The following is a 15,434-nucleotide window of genomic DNA, read 5'->3' as shown; positions in this document are numbered from 1 at the left end:
AACCCAACCTCTTTTCCATCTCTCCCCTACCATCCTGGACCCAACTGCTTTCGTTTCTTGCTTGAACTACTGAAATATTACTATGTCTTCCATTGGGCCTTTATAGCCTGTTCATCCCACAGGCAAGCAAATTAGATTGTGTCCTTGGTTGGCTTAAAACCCTCAAACTTCGTCTTCTGTTGTACTATATAAATCCTTACAGTGCCTTTCAGGGTGCTGCTCTATCTGGCCACCCTGTGCCTCTTGGACCAAGTTTGCTTCTCACTCACCTCTTACCGACCAGGATTCCTTTGCAGTTTTGGGAACCTGCTAAACATGCCTCCAGGCTTCTGCGTTTGTCATTCCTGATATGCAGAATACTTTCCCCTGGAATCCGTACTTCGTTCTGGTCTTACACTTCAATGTCACCTTCGCAGACCACCCGGTATAAAACAGCAGCAGCCTGTCCCCTCAGACATCCTCTCTTCCCTGCTTTGGATTTGTCTCTACATGCTTAGCGTCATGTGGCATATGTTTTACTCTCCTCTTCCAGACTGCAGGCTCTACGAGGGTAGGGATTTTACTGTATTCACTGCTGTGATCCATTCTTACAACAGTGCCTAACATTTGTGGAAAGAAGAAGAGATTATCTAGCCCGGGAAATTAGGTTAATCACGATGTCATTGGCAGAGAAAGAAAAATTATATTCAGGGAGATGGTGCAATGCCTTCATGCCTTCTGGATGTTAAGTCTAAAGTGACAGATTCTTAAATTATCACTCCACTCTGTGAATAAATACCTATTTTTGATAGAGAAGAAAGTGAGTGCGCTAGGAGTACTAGCTAGAACAGAACATTTTTTTTTTTTTTATGTCACATCTGGTTTTACCAAAGTTACCAAAGTTGCAATGCACTAATTCTCCGGTCAAGTTTCACTCCCTTTGACTACGTGTTTATCTTTGTTTCATGTTCCAAATAGGCAAGTAAAATTTCACAGACTGCAAGGACAAAACAATTTCTTTCAAGAGGGGTTTTCTCAAACCGTGAACATAAATCGGCTGGTCATTTACTCTGAGATTTTACTTCTGTGGGTCAGGTAGCAAAACGTCCCTCCCCTTCACTCCTCAGCTCAGGGATCTCTAATCCCATCTTCATTCCCCAGGTCTCTCCAGGAGGAAGTGAGTTCCAGGAGGGGTTTCAGAGGGCTCCAAGTGGAGCCTCCTGCGGTTCAAAGGAGCAGTCCTGCATTGGGCTGTTGGTCAAACTATACAGTCAGTGAGGGAGAGAAGACTCGGACGTGCCCTGTCCCGGGTCTCCGCAGGGATGCTCTTTAGGCTGCTGGTCTGTTGGAAAAGGGGCGGGGGGTCTTGGGGCGAACTTTTCCCTTGACCATAAGGGTGTGCATTTCTCCGGCTGGGGAGGAGTCCCGGTATTGGGGGGGGGGTACAGGATGTCCAAGTTAAGGCTCTCTAAAGAATTTTTCCCAACGGAGCTCCCCCAGGAAGCTGACACTTCTGAGGAGCACGTCTCCCTCGCATCAGGTCTCTATTTACCTGAAGACAAATGAGCCTGCTTTGAAAGCTATAAACGGTGGCGCGGGGAGATCATGTCTGCCCTGGAGTCCGGCTTCCGGCTCTCGCAGTGTCAGTTAAAGCTCCAGGGGGTGAACGCAGTAGTCAACTGCTCATTCATTCAACAAATATTTATTGAGCGCCCGCTGAGTGCCAGGCACTGGGGGTGCCCGGGGCCAAGAAGCAACTTAAGAATTTAAACTCGTTCCCCCAGAGCCGCGGCGCGCAGTGGGAGCGACCCCGCACTCCTCGCACTCCTCGCCCACCCGCAGCCCGCCTGGGTGTGCCCCGCGCCTCCAGCGCTGCCCTCCCGACGCCCCCCCCCCGGATCCAACCTCAAGGGTTTAATCCGGGTGAGGAAGGCGGGGAAAACCGCCAAACTCCCAAAGGAAAAAAAAACCTGAGACCAGTCGGCCCTGGGAAGCCGCTCCCGGGAAGTGCGCGAGGCGGAGCCGGGAGAGCGCAGAGCCCCGGGGCGGGCGGGAGAGGCCGGGCGCCCGCGGGTCGGGGCGCGAAGGCGGCCCCGGTGGGCGGAGGGCGCGGCCGGCGGGAGGGGCCGGGGCGGCGCCGCCGGGAGGGGCGCGCACCGTGGCGCGGCCGCCCGGCCCAGCAGGTGACCGCGGGCCGGGGCCGAGCCGGAGCGAATCCCGTGCGGGCGGCGCGGCGGGTAGACGGCTCGCGGGGTCGGCGAAGTTTGCCGGAACATGGCGGAGGAGCCCGGGGCGTGCAGGAGCGCGGCGCGGCGGCGGCCGGGGCCCCAGGAGCTGTAGCCGCCGCAGCCGCAAACGCCGCCGCGGGGCGAGGTCGCCGCCATGGCCCGCTGGATCCCGACCAAGAGGCAGAAGTACGGGGTTGGTGAGTGCTCGCCCCACCCCGCCCGTGCCCGGCTGCCGCGAAGTTCGCGGGAGCGGCCCTGCCTTGCGCAGAGTTGGGCGGTGGACGCCGGGCCACCGGGTACCCGCGCTGCCCGGCACCGGTTTCGGCTCCCGCTGCCCTCGCGGGCTCAAGCAGAGCTCAGCTCCCGCAGCGGGAGTGCCCGGTTGGGGACGTCCCTCCGGGTTTGGGGAATCCGAGTGCACTCGGGCTCCGGGACTGGTAATTCGGCTGCAGAACCCAGAGCTCCAGTGCTTTGCACGGTGGGAACGTCAAAAGTCGAGCGCTCGCCTGCTATTCATTCGGGGCACCGGGCCGGGTGCTTGCCTTTCTCCTCCCGATCCTGTGGTTTCATTGAGTAGTTCTAATCGGCCGCCGTCGGCGGAATGCGGGTTGCCGCTCGCGGACCCAGGGCTTTCTGCTTTCCCTCTTCCTGGGTTCTCTCTGATGTCCCAAAGTGAGGGTTTGGGGGTAGAAAACCGCCCGCCCCCCTTTCCTCCCAGGGATTGAGACCCTGCTAACAGTTGTAAACTGAATGGGAAACTGAAGTCGTGGGGTGGTGATGGAAGAGACAGGAAGTGTGTGACCAGGCAACGGGGGTGGTTGCCCCCGGGGGCTGGTTGTGCAGACACGCTCGTCCCTAACGGAGCGTGTATGAGACGGTGTAAGACTGCCTTCTGAGCCTTCCGAGTTTCGTCGTGGGATAACATGAGGATATTTTGTTAAGAAAACTGTGACAGGTCCTGGCCAGGCCCTTGGCATTCCTAGCAGCCCTCCTGGAAGAACCCCCACCACCCGCGGAGGGATTGTTGTTGTGTTGTTTTGCACCCGAAACTCTGGATGTGCCTGGTTTTGACCCAGGTGAAAAACCATGGTTCTTTCACCTTTAACCAGGAGTGAGGTTGCTGAGGTCTCCTGGAAAGACTGCTGTAAGGCCGGCGATTACAAGTGCAAGTAGACTTCCGAGCGGTTCCCTAGAATAAACACAGTTGTGTTTGTTGAGAATTTTATCACTTCCTCTCAGGTTCATTCATTCGGCCTACTTGTAATTTAATCTTTTACTTTTGTCCCTTCCCTGCCCCCATTTTTCCTCAGGGCTTCAGTTAGAAGGAGTGGTCCCTGAACCTCTTCTGTGCTTCTGCGTTTTCTGACAGTGGAGTTCTTTTCAGAGATACTCTTAACATCCTTTAGGTGCTTTTTACCTCTGTAACCGCGAGTCAGTTAAACCAACAACCAAACCCTTTTACATTTACTATAGTATTCTTGATTGTGACCTTTTATGTATGTATGTATCTATGTATATAATAATATATAGTATATACATAATTCCTAGTTTTCCCTCTGCTCCAAAAAACTTGTTTCCTCTTAAATTTTATTTAGAATCCTTGCACTCTCCTGTGGCTACAACTCAGAAATGAGTATGCTTTTCTTCTGCCTCAGACTACCTGATCCTGAGGCTTCAGGCAGGTGCCAGTACTAGCCAGTATTTATGGAAGTGAAATGGTCTAAGATAGAGGGAATCAATTTCTTTATTTTTGAGCGTTACAGAGTACTACTAAATTAAAGCATATTTAGCAATGCGTAATCATTAATTACTACTTACAAAGTTATCAGTTTTAATTTTAACAGGATCCAAAACTATTATGACTTTTGTGTAGTTAATGCAAGCATACCCCCCAATATAGTTTTGATTGCCATAGTCATAGGAGCAAGTATGACATGTTTTCTTTTTAATATATAATATATATATAATTATATATATATATATATATATATATATATATATATATATATATATATATATATATAATATATTTCCTGTTCTGGAGTCAGGTTCCCCCGTTATTTATCATCAGTAGAGAAAGGTATTTGAATTACATTTCCAGGGCATAGGTGGTAGCAAAATGGCCCCAGGATATAATTTGGCACACTTAGTTTACTAGACACAATAGATTCAGATTAATCTTGGCTTGACAAAAGGACCCACTGTTAGGACAGATTAGCTGAGGAGATAAATCACCATTGTTTATCCCTAAAACTCACTGTTGTTCCTAACACCTCCCTGCTTGGAAGCCTTCCTTGGCCTACAGGGTAAAGTCTAAATTGAGCCCAATTTTCAAGGTTATGATAATCTGGTTCAACCTGTCTCCACCAACCTTATCTCTCCTGGCTTCTTTCATGAACTCACCAGTGCAGACACTGCCCTTCTTTGCTCTTGTGCAGTGTGCAGTGGTGAGTCTCTCCTTTGAGACTTTGCTCCCTGTGCCTGTCCCCTGTCCTGAGTGCCCTCCCACTTCTCCATCCTCCCCAGTCCGGCCTTTTCCTCAGGGCTCAAATCCATTGCCATTACTTCCCCAGATTTGGTATGAACCAGACCTTCCCAAACCTTTATGCCTGTCCTCACAATCACTACATTGTGCCATCCTTTGTTACTTACCCTTTTATCCTTGGGTTCACTGAATCAGGTTATGGTTCTGTATTCCTGTCACAGTACTAGGCATACAGCATGTCTTCAGTAACTGCTTGTCCTTGGTGTTGAGGTGACATTGTAAAGCCCTAACCTAATATCTGTGATGATTTAATGCAGTTCTTCTCCCACCCCCCAAACCCCCCATTCACCACAATTTGAGTTTTATGTTAAGTGCACAAAGTGAGAGCCTTCACTCTGTCTTCATCTTTGCAAGTAAAAAAAAAAAAAAAAAAAAAAGATGTGCTGTTGAGAAAAAATAAGGAAGCATAGAGTAGAAAGACTCATTTAAATATAATTAGGAAAATTGGCTTGTTGGACTTTTTGGGGGATAGTTATCACTTATGAGTGTCTGTTGGTCAGATTGCGTTTCTGGGTGAAGGAAGCCATATGGTAGCCATTTTGAAGCACTTTAATGACTCACAGCTACTCTGTGTGAGGGTAGCGCTTTGATCTCAATTTGAATTTTGCTAAGTGAAGCTAGCAGTCTCGTCTCTTATATTATCTTGGTGCCACTATTGGCTGCTCCTGACATAGCCTAGATTTTTCTATGGGGACTGAAATGCAATCTGTCTGGGCTTTCTTGGTTCTTAAACATAGCTCTGTTGGCTCAATCTCTAGCATTTAGAAGGGCCTAAATGACCTATGTGTGTTATCTGTGTTATCAAGGGAGAGGACCAATAGATTTGCTTCTTTAAAGTTCTAGTCCATTAGTATCCCAGTGTGAAGTGCTCCGTGCCAAGTGCTTAGAAACAAGTGCTCTTCCCATAGCCATGGAAAATTCCCTTTCCTCCTTCCTTTTTCTTTATTTTCTTTTTCTTTCTTTCTTTCTTTCTTTCTTTCTTTCTTTCTTTCTTTCTTTCTTTCTTTCTTGATTTTTTTCTGTTTGAGGATATGAGGGTACAGTCACTTTTATTTAGATTTAAAGCAAATGTTAGTGATATATATCCAGGTTACTCTTCTGATGATTTGAAACATTTATGTTTAAGTCTGCACCCAAACAAGCTATTTATATCAATATCAGTCCCAGATTATGTTGATGGTTGATTTTTTTTTTTGCAAAATAATTCATTATTGTTTATTTGTGATCTCTACTGTTATAATGTGATAAAAGGTAGTGTGGGAGAATTTTTGCTTTCTGTTTGATTCTGCTAGGCCCCATTAATCTGAAAGCATTTAGCTTGGTAGAGTAGATTCTCAAATGCTGGTGTAAAAATTGAAAGCAGACCCTTGTAGCTCTTTGTTAATGCATTCAGGTGTGCTGTGGGTTCCCGTCCAGCTCTTGGGGGGAGGATCTCAGAATAACTAGTCCAGTTTCCCTTTAAAGAGAGGATCTTAGTGTCTAAAGAGGTAAAGTGAATTGCTTAACACAAGGTAATCTTTTGACTACATGAATTCTCTTGGTCATCTGGTTAAGCCAGTGGATCCCTTTCTTAGAATAATGATTTTAAATGCACAAGGTCAACTATGAAGGATTGAAAATGAAACCCAGTTGTATTGAAATACAGCTGTCAAGATATTTTTCAAAATTTGTGATATTGTAATATGTGTGCTTATCTGTGCACTAGATAACAAGATCTCCTGGCAGGTCTAATAACTACCGTACTTTTGAATTAGTGATGAACATATATGATTTTCTTAAGATATCTGCAGTAACCGTGATATGATATGAAAATACCTATGATTTCAGTTTGGTACAAGTGGTGGTTTATTGCCTGTTGTCATAATTCAGGTACATGCTGAGGGTTAGAAAATAGAGATGTATTTTTTTCCCTTTTCAAGTCCATGGATCTCTGAATTTGAGCACAGACTAAAAATCCTTGGCTGAAGATCACACGGCAGATTAATTACTGAACCAGAATAAGCAACAGTAGTAAGTAGCACTTGTTGATCATCTGTCTACAGAGGCAGGATGCTGCTAGATATTGTACAGCTGATGAAGAAGTCTTTGCCCTAATGTGTTCTTGTTCTAATAACATCGAGGCTAAGAACAAAGGGCAGAGAGAATTAATATTTATTATGAATTTACTTTGTGACTGTTTTAAACCCTTCAATTCAGTATGTTCCAGGTACTTGTGGGGGTTGTGGAGACATTTTCAGTGAGCCCATGAGATTGAAAACTTTTTTGGCTATGATGCTAAGATGTTATTGGCCTGTTTCACTCTGCCCTCTCTTGAGTATATGGTTTCCCAGAGCCTGCATGAAGTGTGGTATCACAGCAGATTGAATGCCAAAGTCGATGGGAGAACCCAGTTGCCTTTCATGAAGGTAGACATTAAAGAGATTTACGAAGATGCAAAGCAGTGCCTCTCCTAAGTGTTTTTGTGTGGAAAAGTGTTTTTATTTGGAAAAATACATATTCACAAAAAACATACATTGGGTTTATTATGATTATTTTATTATTTATTTAATTTTAAAAAACTTTTATTATTTGAGAAAGAGTGTGCAAGCAGGGGGAGGAGCAGAGGGAGAAGAATGAGCAGACTCCACACTGAGCATGGAGCCCAAGGTGGGGCCTGATCCCAGCACCCTGAGATCATACCCTGAGCTGAAATCAGGAGTCAGTCACTCAACCAACTGAGCCACCCAGGTGCCCCATGATTATTTTATTTTTAAGATTTTATTTTATTTATTTATTTGAGAGAAAGAGAGAGAGCACAAGTGGAGGGGGAGGGTGGGAAAGGGTAGAGGGGGAGGGACAAGCAGACTCCCTGCTGAGCAGGGAGTCCCCTATGAGGCTCCATCCCAGGACCCCAAGATCTCGACCTGAGCTGAAGTCAGCTGCTTAACTTACTGAGCCACCCAGGTGCCCCATTATGATTATTTTAAATTAGTTAAATATAAAAATGTAAAATGTCTCAGTATTACTTTCTAATATGGTAAATAGTGATACATGTACCCCAGATAAATAAATCTCTTTGAGATTCTTGTAACTTTTAAGAGTATAAAGGGGTTCCAGACCAAAAAGTTTCAGCTTTGCTTCTTTACCTGTTGCATTAAATTGAGGTAATGCTGTAGTTCTCATCTATTGTCCCCTTTTCCAGATAAGAAAACTAAGGCTTTCCCCAAAGTTTCCCCAGACTTTAGTTGTTCGTTGTCACCTTGATCTCTGCTGTGTCCAGGTGCCCTTGTGAAGCAGCTTCCAAGCCTGATTCCAACCCATTTGCCTGGTCTGTTTCCTAGTTCATCTTCTGTGTTGCTGTTTTTTCTTTTTTTTTGCGTCTTTAACTGAAAACAATTATTGGAAAAGAAAATCCTACATTCCTACCATTAAAGGAGAACCAGTATCACATGTCATAGGAAAAAGCAACTATAAAAATAACACCAACAAAAATAAAACAGCAGTGTACTGGCATCTGGCTAGAATCCGGTACCTGTCAAGCCATTTCTCTATTAAAGAGCAAGGATGATGCCCAACTCAAGCGATCTCTCTGTTGTAATGTAAATCCTTGTGATTGGTGGAAGTTAATATTCTGTAAAGTAGCTGGGAACACTGACTTAGGGAATATGGAGCCATCGCTCCTAGGCGAAATTCAAGGTCAGGTTGCTGTGAGCCTCCGGTCACATTTTCATCAACTGGTCAATACATAACCTTATTTTATGTGTGTTCTGTGTAAGGTTTAAAGACCTTATTTAATATACATCATTGATTCACTGGCAGTGAACTCACACCTGAACAAAGCTAATCTAACACATGTATTTTCTCCATTAGAAAATTCCCAGCCTTTTTGGTCTAGGAGGACCACAAAGTACTTCAGTGCGATGCTTGGGGCCGTTTCCAATAGTGAAATCATTAACAAAAAGCATAATAGGAGAAGAACATGGCATTGCCTTTAAAACTACAAAAAGGATACTTGTTTGCCATATGAGAACGGAAACAAAAAGAGGGCATGTCGCCTTGTTGGACCTCAGGTGGGAACTGCTCCTCACATTCTGCCCCTCTGCACACATCTGAGAGTGCCCTTGACAGTACCAGGAATATTCATTTGAGGCTGCAGATATATCGTAGCCAGTAGGAGAATTCACAAATACAGAATCTGCAAATTAGAAGCATCAACTGTAGTTCGTTAGATAAAAAGAGAATTAAAAATGGAATCACCGTTAGAATAATCAGTCCTTAGAGCCTCCTAAGAACCCTAGCTAAGGGTACTACTGTCTCCCCACACCTTGCCTGCCCACACCTCTCAGTGTCTCTCTTTTCCCCTTTATTCCTTTTACGTGGTCTATAATTGTCCTATTTATATATTTGTGTTTACTACTTGTCTCCCGTGCTAGAGTGTAAAGTTAGGAGGACAGGAACTTTGTCTTTTTCAGGAGTGAACCCGAACCCTGGGAAAAAGCACCTGGCATGTGGTCAGCACTCAGTAAATAAATGATGGAGTAATAAATGAACACTGAACTCATCATCTACCTAAATTTGTCTTGTCTTCTGTAAGAGGTCATTTTCTCCGGGCCATGGAGTATACTGCCCTGTGTCCTTCTAGTGAGGTGCAATAAAAGCAGTGGGAAAAGGCACATTTAAATAATAGATAAAATAGATTTAATAAATTGCTTACGCAGAGGTTTGTGTGAACATTGTGGGGTGGGAGAGGAATTGAAATCCTAAGTGATGCCTTATTAGATAGGAAGGGAAAATTGGAATTGTCCTCCTCTCCCCTCTCCTCCCTTCTCCTCCTCCTTCATAATTTGTGGAGGCTTCATGGAGGAAGGCGCTTGACCACAGTGGTAAATAGGGTTTAGGAGGTTCTGAGTCATTGCATTAGTGCTGTGTGGAGCACATGACTTGGAGAGAAAAGAAGTTGAAGTCTAGTGAAAGAAACAGGCTTTTATTTTATTTTATTTATAAGATTTTATTTATTTATTTATTTATTTATTTATTTATTTATTTGAGAGAGAGTGTGTGTGTGAGTTAGGAGAGCGGGGAGGGTCAGAGGGAGAAGGAGACTCTCTGAGCAGGGAGCCCCACGTGGGGCTCAATCCTGGGACTCCAGGATCATGACCTGAGCCGACGGCAGACGCCCAAGGTGCCCCGAAACAAGGCTTTTAAATGCATTTGTTCTTTCCTATTACAAAAAAGGAGTTGAGATCCCTTACAATAAACACAGTATATACTGTGCACAGGGTAATTAAAAAAATAGGAGATTGCAAGTCATGTGGAGAAGAAAAAGTAATTGAGAGTACTGGCAAGGGGCTTTGTAGCAAGAAGGAGTTGTTACTCAAGATTTAGTTTGTCCGTTTTCATAGAAGGCTTTTTGTGGTGGTCATACCCTTCCACGTGTTAGCTGAAACTTAACTTGTAGTTTCTCCTCATCTAAATATTAAGAGACAAACCAGTGGAGTTTGGAGGGTAAGGAATCAAATCTCACTGTAGTGAATTTTTCCATAAAGGAAAAATTTCCAACTTCTGGTTTATTCCCAAGAATATTCAATGTGACAACAATTACAGCTCTATACATAGAAGATATTCTAGTACTGTCAAAAGAATAAAGAAAGGAACATGGGTCAATCTGTTGCGACTCATTTAAATTGAGAGTTAGAATAGCATTGTCATAGAATTTGACCTGTATCTGTGTCTCAGGAAATTGATTAAGGTCACATAATTTGTTCTTCACTAAATGTTTGAAAGGAGGGGAAAATAGTTTTCTCCCTCATCTAATAGATAAAATCATCCATGAATTATCTGCTGTCTGTGGGTGTCAAAGGTGTAACAGGTCCTTTGGGAGTCCTTCGACATTGGTTTATGGGTAGCGTCCAGCATACCTCAGGAATCATGCATGGGCTGTTATTTTTAAGTTTAAAAATGTGCTTTTGACATCAGGAGAAGAAATGACTTTGAGGCAGAGATTTGGGTAAGCAAGGGAAAGCAGAGGATGGTTGTGTTAGTTTTATTTGTGCAAGTGATGTCCAGGCCATGTGCTCTAGGAGCCTGGGCTGGCAGTCAGGACTCAAACGATTGTCTGAATTATTGGCAACCACTTCCCAAGCAAGAGACAAAAGTGGTCTTTGTCTTTCACAAAGCTCTGTGCCATCGCAAAGCTGCTCTTGTTCCAGTGGCTTTATAGTCATGGATCCACGTTTCCAGATGGTGCCATTTTCTCCTACTTTCCCATACCCCATTAAACTCTGGGACTGTCCATGTCAGATACAGTAGTTGGACCCCTTGGATACCCTGTCTCTCTAACAATCCTAGGCATCCATTCTTTATCTTGTCAAATAACTTGAGGAAAAGAGATCGGAGCAGAGATTAATTCCCTCTTGAAAATAGCTCTTTGCTGACTCAGCCAAGGTGAGTAAGAATGCATCCTGCTGACTGGTTTGTTACATGTGTACCTGGGACAGGATGCGCCGTACTTTGTTCTTTCTCTGAGCCTGGAGTGATAGGGCTCTCCCTCCCCAGACTTTCCTGCTGGAGACTGGTTATAAGTCATAAATCTGAGTTATAAAAATCTGACAGCTTTGCCTTCTTGTGTATAGAATCAAAATATTAAGGGCTAGAGTCTATATGTATCCCTTCATAGCTAACATCCTTGTTATTGGAAAAATATGCCCCAGAGGCATAAAGTGATTAACCAGAGTCATGGGTCTACTAGCAGATTTGTTTCAGCCTATTGTCTTCTAGCTGCTTCCTCTCTCTTTATAACTGGACAGAGCAAGTTTCTTTATACATCTACTTAGGGGTCTGACAAGTAATTGAACCCCACGCAGTCCTAAGGGGAAAATGTCTGTCTTCCCTGGGTTTTCTCTAGGTGGAGGTTTTGGTATAAAGAAGATCCAGCTATCAAATCATCTTCTCCCCCCTTTTATTGAAATATCATTGACCTATATAACATGATGGCATGTTCACATGTACAGTGTAAAGTGTCTAGAATGTGAAATGATCACCACGTTAAGTCTAGTTAATATCCATCGGCATACATCGTTACCAAGTTTTCCTCGTGATGGAGACTTTTTTAAAAAAAGATTTATTTATTTATTTTAGAGAGAAAGAGCATAAGTAGGAGGGGCAGAGGGAAAGGCAGAGGGAGAGATAGGGTCTCAAGCTGACTCCACACTAAGCACGGAGCCCGATGAGGCTCGTGATCCTGAGATCACAGCCTGAGCTGAAACCAAGAGTTGGACGGGTAACCAACGGCGGCACCCGAGCGCCCCGTGATGAGGACTTTTAAAGGCTAATCTCAACTTTCAAATACACAGTACAGTATTATTAACTGTAGTCATTAGGCTGTACATTACATCCCCAGGATTTACTTATTTTAGAATTGGAAGTTTGTACCTTTCGATCGCCACCCATCCCCGCCTTTGGCAGCCACCAGTCTGTTCTATCTATGAGTTCCGTTTTTTGTTTTTTTTTTGTTTAGATTCCACATGTAGGTGATATCAGACAGTATTTGTCTTTCTCTCTCTGACTTCTTTCACTTAGCATAATCCTGAAAATGGCAGGATTTTCTTCTTTTTTTGTGCCTGAATAATATTCCTGTGTGTCTGTATCACATTTTCTTTATCCATTCATCCATTAGTGGACACTTAGCTTGTTTCCAAATCTTGGCTGTTTTAAATAATGATGCATGAAACATGGAGGTGCAGCTATCTTTTCATGTTAGTGTTCCTTTGAATAAATACCCAGAAGTGGGATTGATGGATTAGATAGTAGTTCTGTTTTTAATTTTTGAGGCAACTCCATACTGTTTTCCATACTAGCTGCACTAATTTACATTCCCATCAACAGTACACAAGACTTTCCTTTTCCCCATATCCTCACTAATACTTGCTTCTTGTCTTTTTAATAATAATGTTCTGAAAGATGTGAGGTGATATCTCTTTGTGGTTTTTTTTTTTTAAAGATTTTATTTATTTATTTGACAGCGAGAGAGGGAACACAAGCGGGGGGGGGGGTGGGACAGGAAGAAGCAGGCTCCCAGCAGAGGAGCCCGATGTGGGGCTCGATCCCGGAACGCCAGGATCACGCCCTGAGCCGAAGGCAGCCGCCTAACGACTGACTGCGCCACCCAGGCGTCCCTCTCTTTGTGGTTTTGATTTGCGTTTCCCTGATTAGTGACATTGGACATCTTTTCATGTGTCTCTGGGGCATGTATCTTCTTTGGAAAAATGTCTGTTCATATCTTCCCATTTTTAATTTGGATTTTTTTTTTTTGCTACCGAGTTTATTATTTCTTTATATATTGGATAACTCCTTATCAGATAGGTGATTTGCAAATATTTGCTCCCATTTGGTAGGCCGCCTGTTCGTTTTGTTGACGGTTTTCTTTGCTGTTCACCTTCCCCTTTTTAAGAGTTCTGGGAAGGAAGTGTGTTCTGGAGGTTTGAGCCTGCAAAGTAGAAGTCACACTGTGGGTTCCATGGTGGTCATGTTTCAGGCCTGCTATGGGCCCAGTGGTCTTTGGTCCCCAGCTCCGTGGTATTGACATAATGTCAGTCACAAAATTAATAAGTAGCGTGACAGTCTTACAACTTTACAGGCATGTTTGAGAATGAATGTTACTATGTTTTACCGAGTGTTGATGGGTGAAGGGGAGGTCATGTATTGATCATAAAGGATTATAATATTGACCTGGAAGTGAGAGAACATTGGTCTTTTTTTAGACCTGTATTTTGAGCAAAATAGTGATGCTGTTCGGAACACTTAAGCTAGGAGAAGTCTGAGCAAGGCTCCCTGCTGTCGTGGGGGATGCCAGTCCTCCTGCACTGTTCTGATGGGAAGGGGCAGTGGGAAGTTTGATACTGGGAGGATATGCACCCTCATCTCAGGCCGAGAGCTACTGTGGACTTCGTATTGGAACACACTCCTCCTAGAACAAGGCTGGCGTCCGTCTACCTGGTTTCTGAGCTCTCCAGCCAGGCTTTGAGCTCCCTTATGAACAGGAGCAAATAAACAGAGAAGGCTTGCTCCCCACATCATGACAGCGTGATTCATTTTAGTTTTTCCACCTCACAGGATTGTGAGGCACAGTTTCTATGAACTTCCATGCTTGTGTATCTTTTCTCAATCAGTGGGTACTCGAAGCATAGTTACACATTTATTGTCTTTGAAAAAGGAATCCAAAGGCTCAGAAAATGTTGGGAACTTTGGTATAAGCGTGATTCTAATGTGCCGTGTCTTATAAGAATACTGTGTGTGCCGTATCATTGTGGTCTGAAAGATCCAATTAAAATTGGTATAACCTCTATCAAGTATTGATTAAAAAATGCATATACCTTTTGACTTACCAATTCCACTTCTTTGAGTTTATCCTGAAGATACAGTAGCACATGTGGGGAATGATATATGGACAAGTTTATTCATTAGAGCATTTTCATAAAAAAAATGTGAAAATATATGTGAGTTAGTGGGGGATGGGTTTAGTAGTTTATGGCACATGCATGTAATGGAATACTATACCATTAAAAATATCAGGCTCAGACAGACAAAGTATCTGCTAAAGATGATACTGGCATTTGGTGGTTTAAGGATGATGTCTTCAAAAAATGGTGCTGGGTCACTTGACTGTGTATATTGAAAAAATGTGCTGGACCCCTGCCTAATGCCAAAAAAAATTGATCACTGGACCCCTACTTCATGCCATAAAAAATGATTCCAAATGTCTGAAAGGTGGAGACTTTCAAAAGAGAGCATAATAGGGGTGTCTGGGTGGCTCAGTTAAGCATCTGACTCTTGATTTTGGCTCAGGTCATGACCTCAGGATTGTGAGATTGAGCCCTGCACCCGGCTCTGTGCTAAGCTTGGAGTCTGCTTGAGATTTTTTCTTTCCCTCTGCCCCTCCCCCCTTTCTCTCTTCCTCTAAGAATAAATAAATACATCTTTTTAAAAAAAGCAGAGAGCATAAGAGAACATCTTGACCTTGGAGTAGGCAGAGATTCTAAAAAGAGACACAAAAAACACCAACTTAAAAAAAATTAAACCAAGTCTATTAAAATTAAGAACTTCTGTTCGCAGAAAGACACCCTTAAGAGATTAAAATGGCAACCCAACAGAAGGAAGAAGACATTCCCAGTACACGTCTGACCAACAGATCGTATTGCCAACATGTAAAGAACTAGAAATCAATAAGAGAAAAGAATAACCCAGTAGAAAAATGGGCAAAAGACTTGAATAGACGCTTCATAAAAGATGATAATCCAAACGTCCAGTAAACATTTGGAAGGTGGCTGCTTTCCATTTGTCATCGTGGAATTGTAAACATAATGGCAGCCCCACCAGAAGATCTAAAGAGAACAAACAAAACCATGGAGGGCACCTGGGTGGCTCAGTCAGTTAAGCATCTGCCTGCGGCTCAGGTCATGATCCCAGGGTCCTGGAATCGAGTCCTGCATCGGGCTTCTTGCTCAGCAGGGAGTCAGCTTCTCCCTCTCCCTCCTGCTAGTGCTCGCTCTCTCTCTGACAAATAAATAAATAAAATCGTTAAACAAAACCAAACCAAACCATGGAATCATTCCAGCTGTTGGTGAGGACATATGGCTGTAGGAAGTCTCATGTGTCATGGAAGCGTACATTGGTACAACCATTTTGGAAAGCAGTTCAGTAGTTCC

At 43.8% G+C, this 15,434-nt stretch overlaps 1 protein-coding gene across 3 annotated transcripts in view; it reads left to right on the top strand.

Moving 5' to 3' along the window:
• Nucleotides 1–2,144: 2,144 nt before the first annotated feature.
• DOCK5 (dedicator of cytokinesis 5) overlaps nt 2,145–15,434 on the top strand; it is a 211,381-nt gene continuing 198,091 nt past the window's right edge. For all 3 annotated transcript variants that reach the window (XM_087866608.1, XM_045774032.2, XM_045774031.2), the window contains exon 1: nt 2,145–2,404. In XM_087866608.1, coding sequence (XP_087722734.1) covers nt 2,362–2,404 — 43 coding nt within the window. In that variant the 5' untranslated portion in view covers nt 2,145–2,361. The remainder of the gene's footprint in view (nt 2,405–15,434) is intronic.

Source organism: Ursus americanus, chromosome 13, assembly GCF_024610735.1.
Source record: "Ursus americanus isolate L20-20 chromosome 13, mUrsAme1.1.p, whole genome shotgun sequence".
Taxonomy (NCBI): domain Eukaryota; kingdom Metazoa; phylum Chordata; class Mammalia; order Carnivora; family Ursidae; genus Ursus; species Ursus americanus.
The sequence above is the reverse complement of the archived record's forward strand: the minus strand, read 5'-3'. Positions and strand labels throughout refer to the sequence as shown.